The 27,523-nt window shown below is 52.6% G+C and overlaps 4 protein-coding genes across 4 annotated transcripts; 3 read left to right on the top strand and 1 right to left on the bottom strand.

Annotated features, from left to right (window-relative positions):
- Window positions 1-8,944: 8,944 nt before the first annotated feature.
- AYO21_05179 (hypothetical protein) lies at window positions 8,945-9,745 on the top strand (the record flags this gene model as incomplete). The annotated part of the gene is made up of 2 exons (XM_022655150.1): window positions 8,945-9,069; window positions 9,130-9,745. The coding sequence occupies 2 exons, from the start codon at window positions 8,945-8,947 to the stop codon at window positions 9,743-9,745; spliced, it is 741 nt and encodes a 246-aa protein (XP_022512635.1).
- Window positions 9,746-11,876: 2,131 nt separating this feature from the next.
- On the top strand, window positions 11,877-13,660 carry AYO21_05178 (hypothetical protein; the record flags this gene model as incomplete). The annotated part of the gene is made up of 4 exons (XM_022655149.1): window positions 11,877-11,887; window positions 11,958-12,214; window positions 12,313-12,808; window positions 12,871-13,660. The coding sequence occupies 4 exons, from the start codon at window positions 11,877-11,879 to the stop codon at window positions 13,658-13,660; spliced, it is 1,554 nt and encodes a 517-aa protein (XP_022512634.1).
- A 4,357-nt stretch (window positions 13,661-18,017) lies between these two features.
- AYO21_05177 (hypothetical protein) lies at window positions 18,018-18,947 on the top strand (the record flags this gene model as incomplete). Its single annotated transcript, XM_022655148.1, has 1 exon — window positions 18,018-18,947. The coding sequence occupies one exon, from the start codon at window positions 18,018-18,020 to the stop codon at window positions 18,945-18,947; it is 930 nt and encodes a 309-aa protein (XP_022512633.1).
- Window positions 18,948-24,267: 5,320 nt separating this feature from the next.
- On the bottom strand, window positions 24,268-25,944 carry AYO21_05176 (hypothetical protein; the record flags this gene model as incomplete). Its single annotated transcript, XM_022655147.1, has 1 exon — window positions 24,268-25,944. One exon carries the CDS (start codon window positions 25,942-25,944, stop codon window positions 24,268-24,270), a length of 1,677 nt encoding a protein of 558 aa, XP_022512632.1.
- Window positions 25,945-27,523: the final 1,579 nt, after the last annotated feature.

Below are 27,523 nucleotides of genomic sequence, written 5' to 3'. Positions count from 1 at the left end.
GGGGTGGAGGAAAGTCAAGATGAAACTCTGGAGGTGGAACAACAAGTACCGAGTAGGCAGTAACGAGTAGTACTGGAAGATTTGCGACGCGCACACGCCACGCGGTCGAGCGGAACGGAGGAATTTTGTTGCGGAAACTTGCGCTCGCTCGCTTATGTAAACTGCCCCGCGTTCCAGATAAGCTGGTAATATGTACCTCGTGTACTTCCATACTTGTACATACGTTCCACGAGACAGACTCAATCGATCAGCGAATTTCTGATCTCGGGGGAGGATGTTGAGACCGTGGCCATGTATAATATGAGAGGAATCCCCAGAGCGCGGTGAATCACCGTCCAAAGAAATACACGGACTTTGAACAGTGAGTAACGAGAGAAGGAGGTGCCTAGAAGAAAAAAAAAAAAGCTATTGGCAGCCCTCATGCATATGACACGTGGCCGAGGGCGATTGACGAGGAGGGCCCGTGCTGGGTCCGTACTGCCCAACGAACAAATATGTGTACATGTAGGTAGGCAGGTAGGTACTCATACTTCGCTTGTCCAGATATAACGGAGCCTCAAAAAAAGCAATCTCCCCAAAAAAGAGAAAGAGAGTGAGAGAGAGAGAAAAAAACAGACCTCGAACTGTGCTAGAAACGATGCTCTGCTCCGTCTGCCTCGACATTCCCTTTGACAACCTCCCAGAATTCCCCCAGACCTATTATACCCCCTGGGTCAGCTGGAAGTACATCATCCCGTACAATCTCGACTACCGGGCGCGAAGTTCGCGCCAGCGCGGCGGCGTCCTCGGCTTCCCTCACCACCCGGATCTGCAGGCCCTGCGCATCTCCGCCGCAGACTGCGACCTGTGCAGACTCATCTTGGAGCAGGTCGACCTCGTCTTCGACGAGTTCCGCGCGGTGCACAACGACAAGGCCTTTCGCGACTACCACCGAGACGGGTACCCGACGGGCAGCCTGTTCCTAGCGCGGAGACGCGACACGGGCAAGGGATTCTTGGTCCTCAGCCACAGCGACGTGAGGGATACGGTGTTTCTCCTCGGCGCCATCGGCCTGGCGGTGCCGGAAGGCAAGATACGAATGTGATCGCCCCAAATATGGACTTTCCTTCTGACTGATTTGCTTTCATAGGCGACCCGCTCGGGTCGATATTTCCGGGGCGGATCGTGGATGACAATGTCGGAAACATCGCGACGCTGGAACGTGCATCTCGCTGGGCTCGGGACTGCGAGCAGAATCACCCGCACTGCGCGCTGACGCCTTCCGTGCTGCCTACACGGCTCGTGGCTATCGACGACGACGCCACAAGTCGCGAGGCCCGTATTGTCGAGACCAAAACGGAGCCGGCTGGGCCCTACATCGCCTTGAGTCATTGCTGGGGTACTCACCGCTTGCCTGCACGAGTCACGAAGAAGGGATTGGAGACATCAAACATTGTCAGCCTCGATGATATGACAAGGTCCTTCGAGGATGCCATTGCCATTACTCGGTACCTGGGACTCCGTCATATCTGGATTGACAGCCTTTGCATCCTCCAAGACGATCCGGAAGATTGGGACAGGGAATTGGCAACGATGCACGCCGTCTATTCGAATGCCGTCTTGACGATATCGGTCACAGGCGCCGAGGACGGAACACTCGGGTGCTTCGCTGGCCGAAAATTGAAGAAATATGTTCCCATACCTTATTCAGATAGCAAAAGCGGTCTTGACGGACAAGTCTATGCATTTGCGCTGCCGGCAGCCCTGGAAGCCCGTCCAGACAAGTACATTGAGATGAGCTCCGAGCCCCTGTCCGGGCGGGCGTGGTGCTTCCAGGAGAGGGTCCTATCTCGTCGCGTCTTGCACTTTGCTACCGACCAGATGTACTTTGAGTGCAATGCCGGGCTTCAAAGCGAGGATGGACTACACTTGAAAAATCGATTCTTCACTTTGCACGGAGACCCTCGGTCTGGCTTCTTACCTGTACCCGGTGGCAGTACTTCTGACACGAACGTGCAGTTATGGTATAATATTCTTTGGAGCTACGGGCCGCGCAAGCTCACTAAGAGCTCTGACAAGTTACCGGCCTTTGCAGGTGTCGCGGCAGTATTCGCTGAGAGGTTACAGGACCAGTACCTCGCTGGCATCTGGCGCAAGTCGATGATAGAAGGCCTCCTGTGGCAGGCGCTGGACGTCGCAGAAGTCAAAGACCGCAAGCCGTCTTGGTCGTGGGTGTCGATTGACGGGATTCCCGCCAGCGGCTTAATCGGCCGTTGGGAGCAGCTCGCCTTCATCATCGACTGCCAGGTTGACCGGGTCGGAGAGAGCAGATTTGGGGAGGTCAAAAGCGGCTCGATAAAGATGGAGGCGCCGCTGCTACCACTCATTCTCGTCGAGAGTGTCAGATCATCCGACGACAGGGAGACCGGCTTACCACTGAAGCAGAAGCATTTATCTTTCCGCACTCCTCGAGGTCTTCGCACGCCGGGACAAGTGGATCCTCGCACTCCGGGCGGTGTGGATGCGAAGTCGACCGGGCGGTTCGATTCCATAGGACAGAGACACGAAGAAGCAGAAACCCTGGCTCGCGAAGGCAAGGTTTTTGCACTTGTCCTTGCAGTCGACGTCGGAGACACTTCGCACAAGCTCATGATCTATCATTCTCTGCTCGTCACGCCCGTGGCTGCAAGAGGAGACGGAACAACTCTGAAGCGCTTGGGATTCGTCAATCTGGAGATTGAGAGCCTTGGGGTGGACGAAGTCCGGACATCACGGACGACTGTTACGTTGGAGTGAGAGTGGGCAGGTATAAGCGAGTATAGTAGTTGTTGAAATCTTCAATTACGATTTGAGGATGTCGTGAAGACCCAGTCTGACTTCTGTCTGAAGGTTAGGTGGCACTGGGCGATAAGTAGGTTTGAAAGACTAGATGTTTACTCAAATGACCCAGAGTAAAAGGTTACTGACCTTGTCATTTAAAACAAAATGAGTGCACTTGTTGTGGCTCCTGGCAACTCAAAACTTGTGCCTTTTCTTCGGTTCACACCGAGAAAACTCAGCATGCGCAGAGTCAGAAAGCAGCTGCCATCGTCGCCAACAGCTGCTGCATGCGACGTGGGATTCACATACAGCGAAAACACGGGCCTGCCCATCGACTATCGAGTACCGAGTATGTAACATACCCACACCCACACTTTGAATATGCACGCTCTTGTTGGCAAAGCTACACCAGTCGGTAGCGCGACCCTGTCAACGAACATACTTTTCTGCCACGAGGTGAGCTAAACCCCATCCATTGAAGATTACACCTTGTCTGCCGGTAGGAACGCTGGAAACACATCCGGGCTACCAAGAAGCGGGAACCACACCGCACCGCGCACCGAACATATACTGCATATGGACAATTGACAGTGGGAGTGGCACCGTAGATCCTGGAACACGATAATGCAGAGAGAGAGAAAGAGAGAGACTCCACTTCGCACCGAGAAGTGAAAGGGCAGGATGCGCCCACTCACCACGCACCCGCTACCCACCACCCACTCACAACAGGGGCATTCTTTTCTTCTTTGGACATTTGTTCAACTATCTACTCCGTACAATCCGTCCGTCTATCCATCCCCACAGCATCCATCTCGTTGAAGTTAGCTTGCTGTCCACCTACCACCTTACCGAGTACACTCCAGTAACTCGTTGGCCTCCTCTGCGGTCTAGTCTCCACCCGGACGTTGCAAAAATTTTCAGAGGTCAAGATATTCAATGGACGAGGGAGCAAAAGGAAAGATAAGACGAAGAGAAAAATTCGTTAAAAGGGCACGCACTGCAGCGTATAATTGAGACCAGTTTGCGACAGGGCATGGCATGGCATGTGTGCATGTGTGCCGCGCCCCTCGTGGATTTGGTGCTGATTCGCTGGCTTCCGAATGGGGAGAAAAACACTAACAGTCCTTCTTGTCCGCACGCGAGGCATACAGCATTCCTTCCGACTTTCGATCGAACCCTGTCAAAAAGTCAGTGATGGATGCTTGCAAGGACGATCGATGGATGGCCCTCCATACCTCGGCTCCCTACTTCGCTGCCAACGCCACGGCTCCGTAGGTAGCTGCCTGATCACGGAACGAGTCATGACGGCGAAATGGAGGTGGGACATTGCTTGGGTGTAAAAAGGCGACGAAGGTGTGGCCGCCAGGGCCTTGGATGACGGATTGGCAGCTGTAGCGTAGCAAGAGGAAAGAGGTAAGAGTCACTGACCGCACCTGGTGAGAAAGAAAACGAAAGAGCATGGACAGAGACTCTGCTTGGTGAGGTCGGGGCGTATGAAATGCTACCTTCGGTCTAAGGAGAGAGTCTGAATTGTACTCTGAATTCTCTTCTGCGCCGTCTATCGTGACAAGCTGCATTTGCTTTACATGGCTCACACCCTCGCTTTACGGTCAGAAGTGGCTGCTTGTTGGTTGTTTGGACGCAGGCCACGGCCCTCACTTCCTTCCTCGATAAACCCGTCATTACTGCAAACCAGCATATGCTGCGTCGTGGATAATCCTCCCCTGTGTCCAGATCATCACCTTCCTTCTTCTTCGTCACTCGCTATTCTTTCATTCCTCTGGCTATCACCGGTTCTCCTGGAGGGGCACTAATGATCCCGACCTCTCTACGATTACCATCTTCGGTGCGCTTCTAACCCCTTCATGTCAACCGACAACGCCCTCTCTCAAATACGTCGTGACAGACGCTGCGTTCTGAAGGTGTTTAACTTCAAGTACTCCCAGAGACTTACCCAGTGACTACAAATGCAGGGTTTCCACACGAGAGTATGCGGCCACTCCTACCAAGTGACGGCTAACAACGAATGGTTCAAAACCCACCCCGGTGTATTGACTTGAGCAGAACTTGGATGTCGAGAAGAGTCGAAGGACACTTCTAGCAGATAACTCGGTGAGCAGATGGGACTTGCTTGCTTCGAGCTCGACGATGTGTACAAGGACGCTTAAAGCAAGGACTGCCATTTTCCGATGAGCAGTGGCATACCATACACTGCCAGATCCATACTGTGATCTACAGGTTGTCGCTTCAAGGTTTGCAGGACGATGATCTGCGATCGGCCAACATCATGATGTGCACGGGACGGCCCTGAACAGTTCCGAATTGTGTTGATCGACATGGGCAGACTGACAGTGTGCGACCAAGAACACATTGATTGTATTATTCAATGGACGAGGTCGACGTCGTTATCTCGCATCGAGATCGGAACCCCAGGTTTGGCAGTACAAGGACAACACTATACACCCAGCAAGTCAGTGAAGATCTGGAGGACGACATACAAAGCGTGATGGAATCCATCGTCTTCTCCTCATATATCAACTCCCAGCACTGCCCGTTCCGCGGAGTTTTGACGATGCAGTTTCGAGCTTTCTTAGTAGTCACCAAGAAGATTGCGGAACCACAGCATGACGCTTTCTTTAGAGACCCTGTGTGCAAGCTTCGATGAGTCAATGTTAAGTGACGAGCCCGCGACTGTCGTCGCATTCTACCATATGTCGGGTGCATCTTGGGCTCTGAGTACTGCAAGCATTCTCTATTCGCCATATGGGATTTTCACGTCTTTCTTCGGATTGGTCTTCACGTCCGTCGGCTAGGTTACCACCAAGAGGACAGTAACGAACTCTCACCAAATGTCCACCCTGCCTCGGTATACGCTTGAAAAATTCCCAAACGGCGCCAAATTTCCGTCTAAAGTCAAGCAAGTTCAGCAGTAGGCGCAGACATCAAAGCTCTGGTCCGGGCCAAGTATGCAGGTCCCCCGACTCCTCTCATTTCTAGATAAGCGTCAGAGGCAGCTTCAAAACAAGGACCAGACTCTCAGGACGACTTTGTCGTTAGTGACCAATTGCCAGAGTGCTGGAAGAGATATTCTCTGGTTCGACGACGATATCCCTCGATCTTGGCCAGCCTCCAACGATCGATTCCATCCTGCAGAGTCAGTAAAAGCAGTTGCATATGGCGCCAGAGTTTCCAAGCTCCGTACAGGTGCCCTGCGCTTCACAAGAGCCCTATCAGTTGGACTTTACATGACACAACAATCCCCACAGGCTGCCGAACTTGTGTTGACCAGGTATTGGCGTCGGCCCAATTGTTCAACATAGTGATAGGTCTCGATAATCTAGACGTCGACGATATGCCGACCACCAGTGGACCTGCTCCGGTATCCAACGCAGTCTCCCCGACAGGAAAACGGAAGAAGAGAGCAAGAAGTGCAGAACGATTAAACCAAGGTTTGCTTGACCATCACTAGTCGTCAGCTTGGCACATGAGGGTCCAATGGCATCTTATTCAGCTTAACGAGCGTGATGCTATCTACCAAGAGATTGTGATTGTGTACAATTGAGACCAGCAAGTCCGGACAGGCACGTCTGGCGCATTTGGCACAAATATCCCTCACGGAGTTGGTGCTGATTCGCCGCTGGGACAAGTTTGAGCGCCTTGACGGACGCGATAAGGACTAGCATCCTGGCACGCTATCCGGCTGGCGCATCTCGTCGATAAACCGTTGCGATAACCGTTGCGATACCTCGATGCAGTACAGTTTGTGGGGTGGGGCGCACATGGGACCTCTTGATATGTGTGTGTGCGTGAGTGTGTATACAAGCACCCCCATGCTATCTTGCCTATTGTTGAAAGCAAACGGCTGCATGTCGAATGTTGCTCACTGTTGCCAGAGAGCTACTGATGAGTGGTCAATACATTCCATACCAATTGCACAGCCAAAGCCCAGCCGTTGTGAGAGGGAACTATGAGAGGCACAGCAGTATAGGTACAAGTTTCTTGTCATCCTGGCAGTCGGCCGTATGGGAGCAGCACCCAAAAGAGAAAACGGATAAACGGCCGGAGGAATGAAGAATCTGCAAAACCTAGAACCACACAAGGATGTTGCGTCTGGCAAAGAAGTGTCCTTCCTCTTTACCAAGGTTAGCCCTGTCGGACTATCAGCGGTGCCCTCGTCCATCCCATCCATCCCATCCTGGCCATCACAAATGTTTGCTTTACCAAGCTGACAGCATCAGTATGAAGAATACGCATTGCCACGTACCCACTCCATAACGCACACCCAGTTAAAACCTGCGCGTACCTGACAGCACTGGACTTGCCGGGGCCCGAGAAAAGTTAAACGGGGAATCTGTGCGATATCTATCGACTGCCAAGTTTGTTCCTGCATTCATTGAACGGTCAAGATGGTCTTCTGGGATCCACTGCTTCATTGGTACCGAGTTGTCGGGTTTGCATCGACACTTGTCCAGCCATCCATTGGAGAACTGCAAGACGACTGCTCGAGCCTGGCACCAATCCACTCGCAGTTGCCTCGCTTCTCTTCATGGAGCCTTCAACTCTCTCGGTCGTTGTCTTCGTCTTAGCGAGCAGGAATAAACGATCTTACCTTCTTTTTTTCGCTCGGTAAGAGACCGCGCAAGTCATGATTGGCCCTCGAACCGATACTTCTGCTGAGTGCAGGTGAGGCGGGTCAAAGAAGAGAGCGGTTGGCAGTTGGATTTCCAAATCCACAACGACGGCGCGGTCATGGTTTCCTCAGTCGCAATGCCAATGCCTTGCCTGGTTCTGCAACGCTTGGTCTTGCAGATGCAGCCATTCCGGAGTTCCACATGAGAGAGCAAACACTACTCGTAGGCAGATTATTTGCTGCGAAGTGACGTCCTAAGAGCATGCGAACCAAGGTATCTGAACACGACCTGTGCATGAAAACAGGGTTTTTATCCCGGTTATTGGTAAACAAATTCAAGCTTCCGAAACCTATTGGCCGAGTTTGTGAGCAGGGTGTGCCTCCAGAGGGAAATACTTTCACATGGATGCATGTGTGTGTGTGTACATGCTGGTGGTCAAGTGCCAGCCAGCTCAACCAAGGCTTCTCTACCACTGGGTCAGTCTTCTTGGGTTCCATTGGCGTTCTTGGGTTGCCACTTTTGGTTCTGGGTCGGGAGTAAGGGCCGCTCTGACCTTGCCGCCCAGCCTCGGAATCGGCCAGCCTCAAGCCTGGAACAACTTCACACACTGTTTGGTGGTCATCGCGCTCTGCACGGCATTTTTGACGTGTTTGTTGCTGGACAGCCAGACAGCCTCACGGTCGAACTCAGATCTGGAGATCAGGGCCTGTTTCGGGCGCGCAAGCCTCTGCCTTTTCATCGAATCGCCAGTCTGTGTCCGAAATGAAAGCCCCAGGTTGGGACTCCGGTCAACGACGCCGGCTGACGTAGGCGAGAGGATAAGCTCTGCACTGGGTCAGGTACGCGAGAGAAACAATGGCCACGATTCGTCCAGTGCCTGGAAATTGGCAGAGTCAGTGTGAGGCTAGGGCGTTTCACGAAGCCGGACTCAAAGCCTAAAGGGCGACAAGTATGAGGCCCACCGGGGCAACTGACAGGGGCCATCTGGACCCCGGTGCGCCACAGCCGGGGGCTATCTCCTGGGGATAATTCATGTCCATTGGCTGGGTGTTGGGAAATGCTGCTCTCCCTTGCTGGGTCCTCCCATCTCCTAGCTCCCCCTGTGGTCCCCTGCGGCGGTGGGCTCTGTTGTGGCAGCCCGTTCTGCTTGCATGTCTCTTCCTTGTCGTTCTCCTCTTGTTGCTCTCCTTCCTTTTTTCCCGCCCAGAGTGCGTGTTGGCTTGCTTGATTGTTATATTATTGCCTCAGACGTCCCTCGAGACGTTGTCCGCTCCTTCTCCCCAGCCCTGCCAGCAGACAGCTCGCGTTCACTCTCTCACGCGAAAGCCTCGTTCGCTTCGTCGCTCTCTTTCCCTTTCTACAAACACTCCTTTACCAGCCTCTCGATCTGAGATCGACACAGAATCCCAGTGATTACCACTCATTTTCCACACATAAACCACGAATCCTCTTCTTGACCGGACCTCAAGAAGCCCAGGCAAAGTCAAGCCGGTACAGGACCAGACAACGACACAATGCGCTGCACATTTTCCTCCTTGGTGCTGGCCACCCTCGCCATTGGCCAGGCATATGCTGCCACCGTCTCTGGTGTGCACTCGCATGCGCACAACCATGCCAAACGCAGGCACGACCACGTCGAGTAAGGCGATCCTCGTGGGTGACACAGATCTGTATATGGACTGACACTTGTCAACTGCAGGAAACGTGCGGCAGCTCTGTCTGATGCCGATGCTGCCAAACTGAGCTCCTTGGGTGTGGCCTCGCTTGGTGCCAACTCCTACACCGCCAATGGGCACGCCTGGCTCGGACAGGATGGCCCGTACCAGAATGAGTTCGTCAACGAGTCGGGCGAGGATCTGATTCTCGTCATCTGGGGCGTTGCAGGCTCCTGGATCAACGCTGTCCAACCCACCATCACCGCCTCGCTTCCCTCCAATTCATCTACCTGGGTTTCGTTCGCCGATGGTGCTTCTGGTGCTTGGACTGCCATCTACCCCGATACCCAGATGGTGAACGGACAAGTCAGCAACACCTGGGGCGAGTTCACCTTTGGTGAGTGGGGCGTCGTCGACGTTTCACGCGAGGTCAACATGAACGGACACTCGATGAGCATTGTGGGACCATCATGCACCACTGACATGGATACTTGCGTCTTTGTCTGCTCTTCTGGAGACGTGTGCATGTTCGACTATCTCCTCCTCAACTGCGAGAACGGCTCTCAACCCGGTGCCAACTATGGTACATTTGAAGGCTCGCCCAGCGGAGGCTGTGGTGGCATGGGATCTTCTGCCACCCTCAAGACAACTTTGTCATAAACAATCGGCGAACCAGATGATGAGGTTGAGGAGAGGTTGGGGGATTTCCTTTTTATAGAAGAGTCGGGTTCTCACATGGTCGTGCCATGCATGCTACTGCAAATCAAGAGAAGAGGGAAATGTTGGGACTATTTGGGTCACGATATCGAAACATGTCAACAACTGGATCTACTGGACTGATGTTTCCGACCACTCTACCGATGCCATTTGGCAACATTCAATCCTTTTGTTGTGTATGTGTCTTGGAATGGGGATGCGTTGGATAGGTGCTCTGTCCCTTGTTGGAAGGGGAGGAGAGTGTTGTTCATGTTAACCTCGAGGGTGTAGTGTCTATCTATCCTGAGATGCAAGTAGACGACATGTACCACTCTGCTTCCCTCTGGAAGGTAGAGACCGGGATCTGTCCAGGTGTTACATATTCAGAATATACGCTCCTGAGTATATACTTGTGTGTTCCTGCTGTATCCTTGATCGTGATCGTGGCTCGTCCTATGCGAATGCCCCAGCGTTGCGCCGACCGTCACTCACCTCACCCCATAACGTCTTATCTACCTCTTCCCTGTGTGACATTGCGCCCTTGATAGGCGCTGGCAAAAACAAACTCTCTGTCTGTGCGTTTTTGGTCATGTAGCTTCCCGCCCCCATTGTTCCGTCCTTCCCACTCTTTTCCCGGCCAGCGCACCCGCCTCCGCTGCCGCTGCCACCCGCGTGTCCCCATTGATAGCGAGACGGATCTTATTCTTGCTGACACTGCGTGCGACCTGCGAGTCCCCGATGACACACACGCTCGTACATTATTATTGTGGAGAGGTCATCCAGAGCGGGTAGAAGCATGAACTGCACTGCGCGGTGGTCATGGTCGCTTAGAGGGAGAAAGTTCTTAGTAGCGTAGCGCTGTGCTCTGCTGTGCTCTGCTGTGCTGTGCGGTGCTGTTTTGTGGGCTGTGGTTTTTTCTCACCACATTGCGACCCATTGGGGGCCAGAGCTGCAAGGAGAGACGCCATGGGGAGCTGCCTAGGAGAGTCACCGACAAAAAGAAGGGAATGCGACATCGCATGCTGTAATCAGCGAGATCCTCGAGACCGTCATGTGTTTATTGTGCGCGCACGCTTACGGGCAAGCGAATCTGCAGCTGCGAACAAAGTCATGGTCAACAACTCCGGGGATCGCATCTTGACACCATGTCGTCCCTTGCGATGGGCTAGGTAGGTACCTCGTACTGATGACACAGACAACAAAGGCGCACGCACCGCCATGTGGTAATACGAGACCCTATCGGAGGCTTTCTTAGTCAACAAACCTCGGTGGCTCCAAGCAAGGGCCTCCAGGGCCAATCGAGAGGCATTTGACGCCAAAGGGATAAAGGTCGATAGGGCAATGGGTGTTCGAACAACTCTGTTCGTTCGGCCCCGTTTGAGGCCATCCATGATCGAGAAATGGGTTCGCTTCTCTTCCCAGTAACAGCTCCCCTGCAACCCAGGCTTGTCGATTCTCTCGTGGGGCCAAAAAGGTGGCCTCGAAACGGCCAGATTTGCCGTTACAGATGCTGCTTTTGGGCCTCCGCTTGAGGGCAGCAGCACCGACCAACCCAGTTGGGAATGTTATGGTTAGTCATCGGTACGTGCTTGCCCACCCAGCCCGTGGGTTGGTCCATGGGGTTGTCAGCCATATGCTGTTTGCTAGGCTGGGCTCGAGGGCTCTAGGAAGATGTACTACTACTGGTCACGACCAAGTCACCGCACCGCTTGGGGGGTTCTTGATTCGATACCTGGGCGGCTTGTCCATGAGGTGATTCGACGACGTGTCCTCGGCCCGAGCATAGAGGGCGATGATACCCTGGACACCCCCTACAAAACAAGACAATGGTTGTTCGAGTCGCCCAGCTGGAAGCTTCTTTTCTGTTAGCGATGGCCTGACAAAGCGGGCACAGGGCATAGGGCCACAAGACCGTCTGGGAGGCCACATTATTCCAAGCGTGAGAAGAAGGTTTCTTGTCAAGTAGATTTGACCATATTCTATTCCCCCCAGAATTATTCAATTCTTCCACTCCTGTCGTGCTGGCCTCCGGGTCGAACCCAACGTCGCCGATGACGGACGTCGAGGAAGCCAGAGCTTCCGCCCAGCAGATGCCATGAGGCCAAGGTACGCACAGAACTATCCATACCCCATACCCCGCGGGAGTTTTTCTACGGACCTAATCGGGCGAGGGCAGTAAGCAGAAAACATGGGCCCAACAGAGGCTCCAGCACCGATGGCGAGCGATTCCTCCGTTGGGAAAGAGATGTCCTCCTCCTGCTCCTCCTCCTCCTCCTCCAACCTCAGACGACGCGGCGGAGAAACAGAACAGCACTACTAGCGACGAAGACACGAGTCCTCCCCCGAATCCACGTACGATCCTCAGCGCGGCAAGGACGGATCCCTTTGCCAACTACACCATTCCTCACTACGCGCATGAAGCCATGGATCACGGTAAGTTTTGTGTGAAAACGGGCAAACCCCCCCGCAAAAGGAGAGCCAAAAGGGGTTTGTTGGGTTTTTTTACTCACGACAAATTGTCCTGCCGGCAGCATTGAGTTTCACCTGGCCGCAATGTCTCCCCACCGATCTCGAAAAGATTGTGATACCGTTCCGAGCGACGTGGATGCGGCTGGTCATGGCGTCGCCTCTCGTGCTGCACACCTTCATCTTCGCCACCACCAAGCAGCTGCTGTGCCTGAGAGGGCAGAAGGAGGACGACATGTCGCAGCTGGCGGTGCGGGCGCCGTCGATCCACCAGAGCGAGGCTCTCAACCACGCCCGAAACGAGATCGAGTCGCTGGAAGGAGGGCCTCCCTCGGACGGAATGATTTTGGCGGTCATCATCCTCGCTGTCAATGGCACACGTCGACAACACATCCCACCACAACCTCATCCGGTCTCTCCCCTCGCAAAGACCCAGAGCCTCCATCTCTTCAGTCTGCTGAACGTCGTCGAAGCGCACGTCAAAGCCGTTGCCCAGCTCGTGTCTCTGAAGGGGGGTCTGGGAGCGGTGGATACGTACGGTGTCCGAGATACGCTTTTGCTGTAAGTTCCCCTGAAATTTCTTGGTGTAGGTTGTGGGTTAGAGACCTAACCCTCCCCGCCAGAGCCGACATTTACTTCTCGTCCATACTGGGCACGAGGCCGGGTCAAGTCTGGCCCACGCCGGTGACGAATCTTGTCGATGCTGGCCTGCACTCGCTGGACGCAAGGGCCGAACACCTCGTTTCCCAGCTCGGCACGGGGTTTGGCCCCTTCAAACTAGACGACGACCTCCGGGTCGTCCTCCAGCTCATGTGCGACCTTGTCGTCGCCCTGGACCACCACGTCCGCAAGGGAAGCCACCCGCCGGAATGGTCCGACATCATCCTGCAGCGCAACGCCGTGCAGAACAAACTCCTCTGGCTGAAGCCGTCGACGCACGAGGAATTTGTCAAAGCCGGTACGCTCAACAACATCACCCGCCTCGCCGCCAACATCTTCAGCGACATGGTCCTCTTCCCGCTCAGTCCCGCCACGGGGATCAAGCCGCGCCTGGCCGGCGAGCTGCGGCGGTGTCTGCGGACCCTCCCCATCCTCGACATCGAGGAGTACGGTCCCCCCTCGGAGTTTTTCCTCTGGGTGCTCACGCTCGGCGGGATCGCCGCGTCCTTCACCAGGCACCGCGGCTGGTACATCGAGAAGCTGGCCGAGTATTATGGGGAGGTCCTGGTCCTTTGTAAAAGCGGTAGTGGGAGTGAGAGTGGGAGTGATGATTCGATACTAAAGCGCATGCGCCCCTTCCTGTGGTGGGCAGACGTCTGCGATCGGCCGGCACGGCTGCTGTGGGCACAGTCGCGCGACGTCTACGACGAGGAGAGGAGTCTTGAGGGGGAGTATCCCCCGATTTCGACATGACAGGCGCACAGGTAACAACGCGAATATCTGGGGCGCACAGGTTGGGTTGGGTAGGTCTCAAATTACTGACCTAGGCAACAAGCGAGGAATGAATGTTTGATGATTTCCAGTGATACTACGATGTAGGTACTTGGTACTTCCGGAGTGTGATTTTATTAATCTCTTTCACAGCCTCATGTACTCGGTAGTACCGACGGATCGTGTCAATCGAGAAATCCTACCAAAGTACCAAGGACGTCTGCGAGGCGAGGTCAACGAGTATGGTCATGGGTCACGAGCCATGGAGTTCTTACCCCAGGTGTTGTCCCTGGCGCACTAATATTGGCTACTTGGTACTACCTGTTCTGTCTGCCTGTCGCGCTGTGCTGTGCTGTGCTGTACCAAGTCCTGCACTACTAATCACTTGGTATATCCTCACCGGATCCATCTCTTGGTCATTTCAACGAAAGAAAAGGGTACGGATAGGTGGTCCCGCACCGTGATATCATATCCAGCCCAGGATAGTGGCTCGGAAATAATAGCAAGGGAGGCAAGGGATGGTATGGGATAGTAAGGGAAGGGGGGTGGTAAGGGATCTATCTCTCTTTTGGACCAATGGCATTGTACATACAAGTCGAGCACTTAGTCGGCCAGTGCCTTCAAGGGTTGGGAGTTAGACTCGAGCTCTTCAAGGTTCATTAGACGCGGTGGTAGTGATGTTGGTGATGCATCATGTTGGTTGGATCCACTGATCCAAGATCAACTGTAACTGACGACGATCAAAATCCCACAAAGTAAATTCAGTCACCAATACAGTTGGTTATCATTACGATGTCGGCATTGTATTCCGCAGAGTTTGTCACTAGTATGTATTGGTAGATGATTGCGTCAAAAGATGTGCGAGTAGCTGGAAAATCGGTGGTATGAACCCGTCCAAAGAGACAGATGATCGACAGACACTATCGACACTACCTTGCAAGAGTATAGATGAGAGGCCTCGAAGCGTAGAAGCACAGAGAGCACCGGAGACAATCATGCCGTGACGTAGGCCAAGAGAAGAGAACATCACCAACACCGTGTGAATGTGTACAGGGAAGATATTTTGATTGATTGTGCAATAGTCTGATTTGGATTCAGGGTCCAAGGGAGGGGCATTCGATGGTAATCAACGAAACAACAAATAACGACAAATGACAATTTCGATTTTGGGTTCACATCACCCATCACGCCTATCCATGCATGCATACCTCGTACTAGTACCCACGATGGGCACACACAAACCATGTAGGCAGGCAGCAAACCCCCATCGAACGTACACTGAGTACCTAGGGAAATATCCAACTCGATGATCCAATCACGGAGGTCTAGTATATTCACGTATTCGGCATAGATCCTCTCCAATTCCCAATACGACTTACCAAGTACTTAGTACTGAACAAGCACACCTCCCTCCTTGGGAAGGTGTCAGCCTCACCAGCCTCGTTCATGAAGCACTTATGTTTACCCATGTGGTACCACGATAATCCAAAGATTCTGTTGGGGACAGCTGTACATTCGTCGCTCGAGTTGAGAACGAGGTACTGGTTGCTCTCTGGTTGGTTGGTTGGTCGGTCGGTCGGTCGGTCGGTCAAACGGGACAGATAAAGACATGGAGAGTACACGGAGCAGTTACATACTGAGTAAAAAGGTTGACGAGTACTTGCCGAGTCAAGTCCGCTTGAGCCACGAAAACATATACCAAATGCTCAAAGTTCCCCGTCTTGGATATCCTCGAGTTCTATCTGGTTGGTTAGGACTCATCCGATCATCTATCTACGCGTGCGCCACGCATGTGCCACGCATGTATGCTCGGACCGGAGCCTGGTCGAGTGGCCCCGTAGTTATCGAACGACGGGTGTATGTGCTCGGCCTCGTTACCTACGTCCACATGTAAATAGTCTCTCTCCATCTGGCCGCGGAATACCCGCGTTGCTTCCTCGCGACGCTTCTAGTCTCGTCTCCTCGCCCTAGGAAAGGAAAGAATACTGCATTCTGCGTTCTCTGCCTTATGGTTCTGCCGGTAATATACCCCTGCAGCGAGCTAGGCATCAAGTACAAGGGGCCGTAATTTTCAGCCCCTCCGACATTAATAAAAGCAGCAGGGAAACTCCACACAATTATGCAAAAGGACTTGCCGCTTTGTGACCCTCCGTGGAGAGAGATAGAGATCTGACACCAGATAATAGTGTGAATCCCATCCACCGCAGTGCCCGATTTAGCATGGATCCAGTCAGCTTGCGACGCTGGGGCGGATAAGGCGCCGACTCTTAAGCTTACTGGGCCTGTAGGGGTTCGCTCAAGTAGAGAGCCTCAAAGGTCACCTGTACCCATGTACTAGTAGTCGTTGATCTCGCCTCGTAGATGGAAGCGAGGTCCGAGCTAGATCTCGACCCGGCCATCTCAAAGGTCACGATACGTGCTCATTGCCGATTGATCTCCGTTCGGCGAAGATTGAATATTAAGTAGGATTGAATCATCAAACCGCACACTATTCCGGAACAACCAGACTTGCCGCATACGTACCAAAAAGCCATGAGATGAAGCCATGACAAAAGAGGAACTATCCCAAGAGCGTGACCACCGTCGAGCGCAGGGCGCGGGCGCGGGCGCGTCAGGGTGCATGATCCAGTCTAGCCGAACATTCCCGGCGTTGCTGACGGCTTGGCTTGGGGGTTTGATACTCGGTCGTGGTTCTCGGCCTCGTATGTCTCACATCATGTCCCTATTGTGCAATTCATCCGGACTTTGTGCTGATGCCGGACAACTTGTCTCTACGAATGCATATGTGTCTGTGCAAGCACAAAATCGCCATATCGAATATCCACGAATCCGTCGCAGGGCCGCGAGGTTCCGATCGGCGATAGATCAATCTCCGGGATACGAACAGGATCTTTACTTACAATTCTACCTTTTGGATGGCAGGAAGGTGGGATGGGAAAGCAGATCCTCGCCTTGACCCATCGCAGTATGATTCAGCCGTCTTGAAAAGGGATCAACCTACTAGAGGCTCTTATCGCATGATCAACTCGGATGATACTGTACTTGACTGATGCGCCGCAGCAGTTCGGCTGTTGAGGTCACCGTCGTCAAATGTGCTGCAGCCTGTTAAACATCAGCATCTGCTCTGGGCCAGTCTACAGTGGTGTCTGTCCGCAATGTCCGAATGAACCGTCGGCAGGCATGAATGACTCCACCTCATGGTGAGTGAAGCTCTCTCTCAGATTGTGAGAAATTTGACGATTGGTTGTACGTGTCGTGTGCACCGGACTTTGTCATGTCTTCCGAAGGTGCATATGTAACCAGTCCGCAGTGACCACAAGGTAATGTCCACCCCCATGGGCCGTTTTGCCGTGATGCTGCATGCAGGCTTGACAAGTTAGGAAGAGTTGTGCGAGATGTCCGCCGAATGGCGCCAACCAGACAGACTGTTAAACAGCTTCTACTAGTAGGTGGGTGATTGTTCCCATGCCTGAAAGTATTCCCGAACAAGGTGTCCCGCTCGATCCCGCTCAGAACGATCCTGGATGGACATTTTTTGTTGAGGTAAGTGTTGCAGACAGACATCGTGTCGGGGCAGGGAGCTTTGTTTGAGTACTGGGAAAAGAGGACTGGGCTACTAGTAGCGGATATGAGGGTGGTTGTGTCGCTATCCAGTCTGCGGCTGATGATGGGACTCGATTGGTTGAAGGTCATAGACAGAAATTAGGAATCGGGAGAAAGGATGTTGTCCGCTTTACTGGACGGTTGGCTCGTGTCCTTCTTGATGGTTGACTCTCAGAAGTTCTAGACATCATCTTTTGCGTTGACAATGAAAGGAGGAGCACTCGTCCGCTTAAGCAAGGCACGACCCGCCGAGGCCACCCGCCCAGAATCACCCACAAACGCAGGTACTTGCTTACCTACCAAGTCCTTAGCTTAGGCGTGCAACTGGAGAGCTTCCCGGTGAGTGGTTGCCCAAGTCTTTTAATGGGTAAGACCAAGCGGGAGGCTCCAGGCATCCAGTCACCCGCCGCCCACTACGCCTCACCGGTCAGTAGAATCCAGTGGTAGAAATTGTGGGGAGATTGAGACCGCCAGCCTTACTTGACCAGCCTTACTTTCACGAAGCACTTTCGAGTTTGAAGTGTTACAAGAGTACAGTGAATGTCTCAGTCAAACATGCGTGTAACGTCCATTCGTCTCTTCAGACGCCTTTAACTTCTCACCATCTAGACTTCTCATTCATTTTCATCCCAGTCGTATCACGCAATGGGTCAACCCAGCGACATCAAACCCCTTCTCCTCAAGCCTCCTTCCACCTCCGCCTCACGATTCATGTCCCCGGTGCAAAGGTAGAAAAATGTCATCACCTCAAACTGAGGCATCGCAGGATTTTCACAATGAATGGACGGCCGAAGCCATCATCGTCGTCACCTGCATGACCCTGTCGCTGTACAACTGCGTCGAACTCCTGTTGACCATCCTGACCACGTTCCGAGAATGGCACGGCCTCTACTTTGCCGCGCTCATCGTCGCCTCCGTCGGCATCCTCCCTTATTGCCTTGGGTTCCTGCTCGAGTATTTTGAGTTCCTCGTCTTCTGGGCCGCCCAGATGTTCAGCACCATCGGTTGGGTCATGATGATCACCGGCCAATCCTTCGTGCTGTATTCACGTCTGGGTCTCATTCTACGCAATCACCAAGTCCTAAACGGGATCAAGTGGATGATCATCACGGACGCCCTCATCTTCCATACCCTCACCACGGTTTTCCAGTACGGACAGGCGTACGGCGGAGAGCAGCGCGCCTTTGATCGCGCTCTGTTCTACATGGAAAAGATACAAATGACGGCGTTTTGCGTGCAAGAATTCATCATCTCGGGCATCTACCTGTGGAAGACGGTGCAGCTGCTGAACTTGGTGTCTAAAGAGGGCACGCGGAGGGTCATGTGGGAACTCTTGACCATCAACACCGTCATTATCTTCATGGACATCGCCCTGTTGTCGCTGGAATACAAGGGCCTGCGGACGATGGAAAGAGCGTTCAAGAGTTTCATCTACTCGGTCAAGTTGAAAATGGAGTTTGCCGTGCTCGGGAAGCTGGTCAATCTGGTGCAGTCGAGCACAAGGACGCTGTCGAATGCCCTGGCCGATGTCGATTCTTTTAGGAGAACACCGTCGTCGGCCTACACTGATGCGAATGATCAGATTCCGGAGTGGATGGCCAAGTTGGAATCGCGTCCTGTGCATGTTGAACGCGTCAGGACGGGTCGAACGATCTCAATAGACTGATTGTGCTAGCCTCCCCTGGCTGGATTTGAGGCGTACACCTAGCATGGTGACTTACAGGGATTAATAGTAGTAGTAGAAGATCTGCCCTTGGCCTGGCCTCAATATCATGCGCTATGCATCTCTTGCTTAATGACGAGTGGTGAGATTAGATCCAAGTCCCATTTTCTTTGGACGAGAAGAGCTCTGCGATTTGGAGAAGACCGTAGTCCGGCTCCTGGTGCGATCAGTTTGACTTACAATAAAGGTAACCTTCACATCGTTGCTACTTAGCATTTGCGACGAGTGCATCAGGAAGCTGGATACAAGTACTTCAAGCCGTTACCCGTCATGTGCACAGTACAGTTCACAGCGCGTGACTTGGTTACTTTGTAGTTACAGTGTAGTTAGTCGGTAGGTGTTTCGGTCTCCAAACTGGAAAAGTTGAGCTACTGGAAAGGGTTCTAAACGCGTCACGAATTTCGCCAAAAGGGGTAATACTACCAGGTAAATGGCACGCTCTTCCAATTCTGACTAATGCCACCATCCATCAAGAGCTACACGGATGATGCTAATGCGTCTCTCTGGCATGCCTCCCTATTTGCCAAAATACGTTGGGTCGTAACCCCGCGAACATCCCAACACTGTTCAAGTTAACGGTCTTTCCTTTCTCAGACTACAGGACCTGGAAATCCCAAAACGGCAATCGTTAATGCCTCGAAGAAAGGAGGATGCACCATCTCACAGAAGTTGAGTTTTTGACCAGACTGGACTGGTAATTCAAGGTCTTACTAGCTTTTTAATTAGGCATTCCCAGCACTTCACTCGCTTATGTTAGAAAGGAAGTAGTAGTTCGGCACCGTGGGTAGTACCCTCAGTACTTAGTACTCAATCTATACAGTTTTGATATTACTGTCTGATACTGTGTCTGATGAAGCATTGATGCGTCCTTAAAAACCCTTGATGCTGTGTCATTGTATCTGATGTACATCAGAGCAGCATCAGAGCGGTGCATCAAACTATCTGAGAAGGCCAAAGTAGTAGTACCCCTTTATTCATCAATTCTAATCTATCGATCGATCTTCAGGTGGTGGCGGGCACCATTGCCAGGAAGTAGTAGTTTTGGTATTCTATCGTGCAGGGGTGTAACCCCCTACCCGGTTGACGATACCTCCAATCGGGATCTCACGCTGACACTGCACGATCGGTGGCCCTACAGCGAGCCAAAGGGAACAACTACTAAGTACTAGTTAGTAGTGGCTATGGCGTTGGTTGATCTCAGTTTTACCTGGCAAGGTTGTAATTACATACCTACGAATACTAGCCAGACCTCCTTTGGGCATGTGCAGATTCCTATTTTGGAAAAAGGTCGGTGCACCAAGCGGATGCGTACTCCGTATTCCCTACCTGCCGCGTACGTACGCGGCGCCGACGCAGCCTTGAACCTCGACTTTGTACAATTCAACTAAGTAACCTCTGCAAATACCCCACAAGGGCAGATGTAAAGAGAGGCGAAGATGACGAAGCAAGTAAGGCTGTACACGCTCGCGGGATATTAACTAGCCTGGCTACTAGGCTCCTATCACTAGGCTACTTAGTAGGTAGGTACTTGATTGGGAGTTTGCGCCTACCACCTCCCGCGCGGGAGATGATGTTCATGTAATCAAATCAACCTCATTGCATAACCTAAAACGGACGGCTATTGTCAGGCAATCACTCACTCAGTCACTCGGAGGCCGAGGTGCCGAGTTCCCTTGTCCATCCATCCATACTATTCGGTCTTTTGGTAAGTGATTCCATTCCCGTGCGACATTTTACATTCCGCACGACGTTTGACAAATGCTATACTGAGTCAGCCGGCCAGCAAGCCGGGCAGCCAGACGAAACGGTGCCGAGCACTCACTCGTACGAGTAATCTTTCTGGAGGTTAGGCCTCGCACTCTTGGGTGTGCGTGGCTAAGGTTCGAGTAAATGCTAAGTAGTAGTTAGACCCCGCAAATTCCCGAGACCTTGATCCCAGCCACTTGCCCAGAGGTGCAGTGCATGCAGTTACAGAGATGGTGAACTTCTTGAATCCCATCCTTGCTCATGCATGCGTCGGGTACTAGTACTAGTATCGGGTATCGGGCTCGGGTAGGGAACCTTGGTGCTTGGGGTTTGGCTGTCTGGGCTGCCCAACGGCGAAGAGTGTCCCTCTAAGAGTGGTACCTGTAGAACCTCTGGCGGTGGACTCACGAGAGCGTTACATTTGGTGGGTGCGAGATCGGCCTCTCTAACCTAACTTCATTGATCACTGATGGACCGGCAATGGTTGTCAGTCTGTTGTCTGTGGCCTGATTTGATTGGGCTGAACTTGACTTGGAGTTGAACTTATGCCAGAATGTTCTGGACCATTCCATTCATCAGTACGTACCTTCCTTCTCGAGTGAGCGAGTGAGTGAGTGAGTATGTCTGTCTGTCGGTCTATTCGTGTGTTTCCTGTACATGCAGAATCAATGTCAAGCTCTCTCTCGCTCGCTCGTTGCACGTTCGTTTCGCCCATTTGCGAGGTCAAAGTTTTCGAGATGCGTCTCTGGATGCTTTGCTAACTTTCCGAAAAAGTCTCGTCACGAGTGTCGAGGTTGTTGTGCCGTTCTCTCCCACTGAGCCAAGGAATGTTCATTGATAGGGCTTCAACCAAATCCAAATTTGCGGGTGCCTCCCCGATTGATGCACATGGACTGGCTGGTGACTGGTCTGAAAGAATGCTTCAGGGGCATTTCATACTTGTACGAGTCAGTAGCGAGCGGTTCAGTTCATCCCTTTAGTATCAAGTAAACCTTTCCTTTCCATGTGGTCAAAAACTTACGACCATGGCCGGCCAGCCGCTGCTATAACCGGACCACTGGACGCTCGTTGCACGAATATTACCAGACTCTGAAACTCTCGAGGCCTGGAACAAGCCGTGTGTTAGTTGGCAATTGATTCAGATTGTCAGGTGTTTCTCCAGCTCCAGCCTGTATGGTGCAGCAAGCAAGCTCTTGAAAACTTGGGTCGGTCGGTCGGTAAGTAGATTTTCAGCGCCCAGACTTTCTGAAATAGGTCTGCATCCAGTCGAGTCTATTATCTGCAAGCGAAGACAATATCCAATGGTTGACTGCCGGTAATGCCGTGGTTGTCAGACCACTACATCAGGCAATGCCAAACCACATTCTTACTACCTACAAGCACAACCCACGCAAAAGTACAACATCTAATGAACATCGCTGCCGTATTGGCAGACAATGCCAACTCGTATTTGTTGTAGCCAGGGGTCGTATTGTCGTGACACTGGCTGGCGCAACCAGCAATAAGCAAACAATTGACTACAGCAAATCCTCGAGAATGGGGTTGACTTCCACATACTCGCACGCGTCATGGGATCAAACAATCGAGCCGATACAAGAGTGCGCGCGCCCAACTACTGGGTTAGGTTTGATCAGATGTTGCAAACCCCTCTCTCTCTAATCAGACATGGATGGATGGCGAGGTCGTTGAGACCAGGCGGGATGCCGCTATTTGCTCCCCTGCCTCCCACTCTGAGACAACAGCAGCTCGCATACCTACCTCACATGTGGGCGCGGTCCGCAGGAGCAGAGAATGCCGCTTGCGTACTCGGTACTTAGTACTGCATACTAGCACCTCGAAGCTGCCGAACTCTATGCGAACCATCACCAGATGCGTACTTGTAGCTCAGGAGAGAGCTCTGAGCCCCGAGCTATTGAAAGTTGTGACCGACCGATTGAGCGAACAAGAGAAACCCGGCAAAAACATCCACAGAGAGAGAGACATCACGGAACTTTTGTTTTAGTCTTTGACTGTCGGTCTCCCGGGGAGCTCAAGCTGCAAGCTGCAAGCAAGCGTATGACCCCCACAACACAAACCTCGTCTCCAGGAGTTACTTTAGTACCTACAAGGGCTCTCTAGCTTGCATCTGAGATCTGGGACTCCTTGTAAAAGCGTGCTGCTGCGTTTGCGGTGACCACTGGCCCATGGACCCATCGATCCATGGACGTTTCTCGGATTTATCGTCCGTCCGTCCGTCAGTCAGTCAGTCAGTCAGTCGGCTGATCCTCACACCTGAGATGGTCTCATCGCTGGCCAACAAACAAGTACTCGGCAGGCGGTAGGTGGTCTGTCTGTCTGGCTGTCTGTTCGTTCGACTCGCTCGAATCGGTGCGCGAAATTGTACGAGAACGAGAGGGACGGGACGAGAACGAGCGAGACTGCGAAGGGAGAAGAATGTGATCTCGCACTGAAACTCGAAGCGAAAGAAAAGAAAGAACGACACAGTTAAGCTGTCTTAGTACGTCTGTACACGTACGCGTAGGGATGTAGGAAATGTAGGAAATAGTCAACCGTCATGTCAAGCCATAAGTAAATCCTACAGGATACTTAGTAGCTGGATGTTAGGAGAAAAGTTTTATTTAACAATCTCATGTATGAATCATGTACAAGAGGCTTCGTGCCGTGATCGCATGTTTGAGCAACACCTCAAAGCAGAGCTCCAGAACACACTTCCTCCGTCTGATCCGTGTCCCCATCCAGATAATAGTGACCATATGAACACAAGCTGTTGTACAGTCTATCGATACGGAAAAAGGTCAATGCAGGATAAGTGCAGTATGTCGCCTGGTCCAACACTTTTTGATCTTGCCCCCCTTTTGTCCGCCCATTTTTGGGTCTTCTGCGAAACGAATCCAAAAAGAAATAAAAGAAATAATAGAAAAAATTCCAAGCCACAATCCAGTGACGAATCATCCCCAGAAAACTCTCAAACACATGCAGATCCATCCCATATTCAAATCGTTCATAGCCAGCCTCGCCTCGCGAAGCCTCGTCTTGTCGTCATCATTTGTTGCAGCTTGACCGATCCTCGAGCCTGACGCCATGCTTTATCCGGAAAGACCTGCCGGCCTCCAATACCCCGCTAGCGTCGAAAAAGAACCACTCCCATTTCGTCATACGTCATTGCTGAGCTAAGCCAAGCCAACACCCTTGAAGGAAAAATTGCGCGCCCCGAAAAAAAATCCCTCGCTTCGCTGTTCTGTCCAGGTCAAACCAGAAGCAAACACACAGCTCGCAAGGCGTTTGTCGTGGGTTAGTCATACACAGTTAGAAAAAGGTTGTTGTATGAGTCTGTCGTCGGTTGGCCCCAGGCGTAGATCTTTTTTTGGACTCGGACAACAATCCTGCAGTCCCCGGGCGACGTGTTTGTTTCGCCCTCGCGTCGGAGTTCTAGGCCCTGCGGCGGCCTAGTTCATCAGCACTCGGGTGGCTGACTCAGTCGCACCAATTTCGTGAATGTTCCAGCCACTTCACTCGTTCACTTTTGATTCTTGCGCTTTTGCTTGCCCACCCAGTCGACATCGGGGTGAACCACGCGCATGTGTCGTGTCAGCGCATCGTTTCGCGAAAAAGTTTTCTCCTCGGTGCACAAATGGCAGCGGACCTTTTGCTTTCGGGCGTTGTGAATAGTATCTTCGTGTCGCGTAAGGTCGTACGGCCGAGAAAAGATCGAGTTGCAAGGCTTGCCCGTACTTGGATTGATCCGATCGCACCGGTGCGGCCCAGCTTGTGAGTTGCGCAGCGCCAAATTGGTCGACCCGGATGACGACGGCGAAGTCTGCCTGTGACCTTCCCTCTTGTGCTTCTGGAGTTTGGCGGGAGTGTCAAATCTCAGGTGACATCCGTGATACGTACACGAGTAGGTGCCGGAGTCAGATGATGTGTCAACCGGCCGCTGTTGTTGTTGAGTTTGTGGCTGCGGTTGAGGCGCAGCAGCCTGTGACTGTGGCCGAGGCCTTTGCATCGACTGCTGGCTGGAAGGCTCCGATGATTCATCTGCAGTTGACTCCATCGAGATCATGTGTGCCGGGAACTCGGGACTGATTTCGTGCATTCCTGCCTGAGTTACTTGTCTCGACTGCTGGTTGACAAACGAATATTGTGGTGGGACTTGTATTGACGGTTCGCTGGCGGCGGTGTAGAAACTCGAGAGGTTCGATGGGGTTCTACGCGTTGCGAACATGGATTGTGACTGGTCGGCGGCGAACAGTGGCGTTGAGTGATCGTCAACGTCGTGCTCGTCCAACATCAGTTCCTTGGGCGAGATCGAGGTGCGCTGCTTCTGCAGCGTAGGCTGAGGTCGCTGAGTTGGCGCCGGCATGCTGTAGGGAGAATTTTGCCGGAAGGGCGACTTGTCGCGAGGATTTGATGTTGGCGAGTCTGTTCTCAGGTGGTCTTGTTGTGCAGCCTGCAGTCTGTCGGCCATCATGTTCTGCCTATGCGCGTTGACAGCCATTCTCTGCTGCATGTTTGGTTGCGCCTGTGAGTAGGCAGCCATGGGGTTTGTAAAATGTTGGTCGGGAAAGACATCTTGCAATGACTGCTGGTACGCATTGGTGTAGCCTGGGTCGAATTGTAAGTAATCGAACAGCATCTCGTCCTCGCCAGAGTTCTCCTCACCATAGACATTTTTCTCGTCGTACTCGGGCTCATAAGTAGTATGCGGCGTTGCAGGAGAGTTGTGACTCATTGTCGAGACCGACTGCGGCGCAGAGAGAGCATATGACGCACGCTCGTCGGCGCCTGTCGACTGTATCCTCCTCATATCGACGGCAGCGAAGTTCGAGGGGTACATCATGGCAGAATCTGACTTTGCCGTGTGTGGAGTTTGAGTGTAGTCAAAATCGTAGGTAGGTGGAAAACTCGAGTCAGATGTGGCGACAATATGTGGGTATATATTGTTCTGGTTGAGCGGCGAAGGCGGACCCAGCGAGGTTACAGATGATCCCGACGAATCTCTTTTATGGAATCGTTGGTCTTGAAAATTCTTAGGCAGCGCACTCAAGTAACCCCCTGGGCTGTTATACCCGTCGTTCCATCCACCCACTAGGGTACTCTGAGCCAGCATGGGCGCTTGTGATGAAGGGGTCGGCGTAGGACTCGATTTCTGAATGCGGATCGTAGGGCTCTGTGATAGCGACGTCGATGATTGCATCAAGGTCGTTCTGGCGATGATGGTGTAGTGTGTAGGAGGCGAAGATGAGAAGGCGAGTCTCAAAATCGAGGATGTTGTATCAGTTGTATAGTCGTGAGTGCGAGAATTGTTCACAGATTGGTAATGTACAGAGTGGGTATCGAATCTGGGTAGAATTCGGCGTAAGGTACGTGGACTTTGGGAGGGAGGAATAGGAAAAGGTATGAAAGACCGAAGTGGCGAAATCTATATGCAGGCAGGATATTTGAGTATCCGGCCACTGGGAAGATTGTCCAAGGGCTGACGACAGAGCAATGTCGAACAGGATGGAAGGAGAAGATGGGAAGCGGAGGTATCGGTGATGTGAGCGGAATAGCAATGGTCAAATATGGCTTTTGGTTTCTTTCGGGAACCAGGAAATAAGATTTGCTGGCCCAGTTCCCCAGCGGCATACGAATAGGGCAATTGTGGAAAAAAAGAGAGCAGTCCTTGTGCTGCTGAGGTTACGTCTAGTGTATGTTGAGGAAAAAAAGCGACGTCGGCCGGAAGAGACGAAGGGTAGCGGAAACTGCAGGGGAGAAAATGTAAGGGTAAGCTGCGTGGTGTGTGGTGATGGTTGCTTGTTTGGAGGGGGGGAGAAGGTGACGTCGTGATGACAGGGATTACCGGCTTGCGGTGACTGCGAGAGTTTAACCCAAGACTAGGACGAGCACTTGAGCGACTCGGACGGACCCTGCTGGGGGTGGACCCGACAAGTGGTAGAGGGGGGATGGGCGTGATGGGCCTACCCCCAAAGGTGTTAAGCAGCGTGAGGTTCTTCCAAGGCCTGGCTCGGTAAATCGTTGTAGGCGATTGGTGGTGCTTCCGTTAGCTGTAATCTATGGGTAAGGCCTGTGTAATGCCCTGGGGCTGCAGCCCTTTTTTTCTCCGGGCCTGACACCCCCCTAGTGATCCCCCAACAGACTTGATGGAAAGGGCACCGGAAGAGTGACTTTCGGGTGCTTGCACCCTGCACATGCCTGATTCTGCGTAGCCAAGCAGCATGAGAAATGCACCCAGCTGATGCCCATAGTGACAATTCTAGGCATAAGTCGCTTGCCGCTTCAGGCAGGTAGATTACACGTCTCAAGATCTCTCCCAGGTTATGCATAGCCTTTTTTCCGCCCGTTCGAGATCGTAAGATAGTGGTTTGCTTGCGAGACTCAAGTCTCTGGCACCGCACTGAGCCTTCACGTCCACGTATTGCACCGTCGGATGAACCCTATGCTCGCATCCAGGCCTGGAAGAATCTGAAAAGTAGGCCACGTAGGGTTCACCAGGCCCTTTCCTTGCTACCCGTAAATCAGGGCCGGGGTCATGATCGGCCAGACTGCGTGACTTGGCGACTTGACCAGAACCCAATCGATGAGGGATTTGCTGTGGCTGTGCTTGGATCTCGTTGCGATCTGGCCAATGGCTGGCAACCGCTGACGACAGCCCGAGCGATCCCGAGAATCATCCAGGCTGCTCGGTTTTTGCTCTTGCTGCTGTAAGCCGATCCCAGCCGTTCCCCTCTCGTACGACCAAATCCCCTCGGATCCTCAAGTTCTCTCGATGCCCG

Source organism: Fonsecaea monophora (genome assembly GCF_001642475.1).
Source record: "Fonsecaea monophora strain CBS 269.37 chromosome Unknown Scaff31, whole genome shotgun sequence".
NCBI lineage: Eukaryota > Fungi > Ascomycota > Eurotiomycetes > Chaetothyriales > Herpotrichiellaceae > Fonsecaea > Fonsecaea monophora.
The sequence above is the reverse complement of the archived record's forward strand: the minus strand, read 5'-3'. Positions and strand labels throughout refer to the sequence as shown.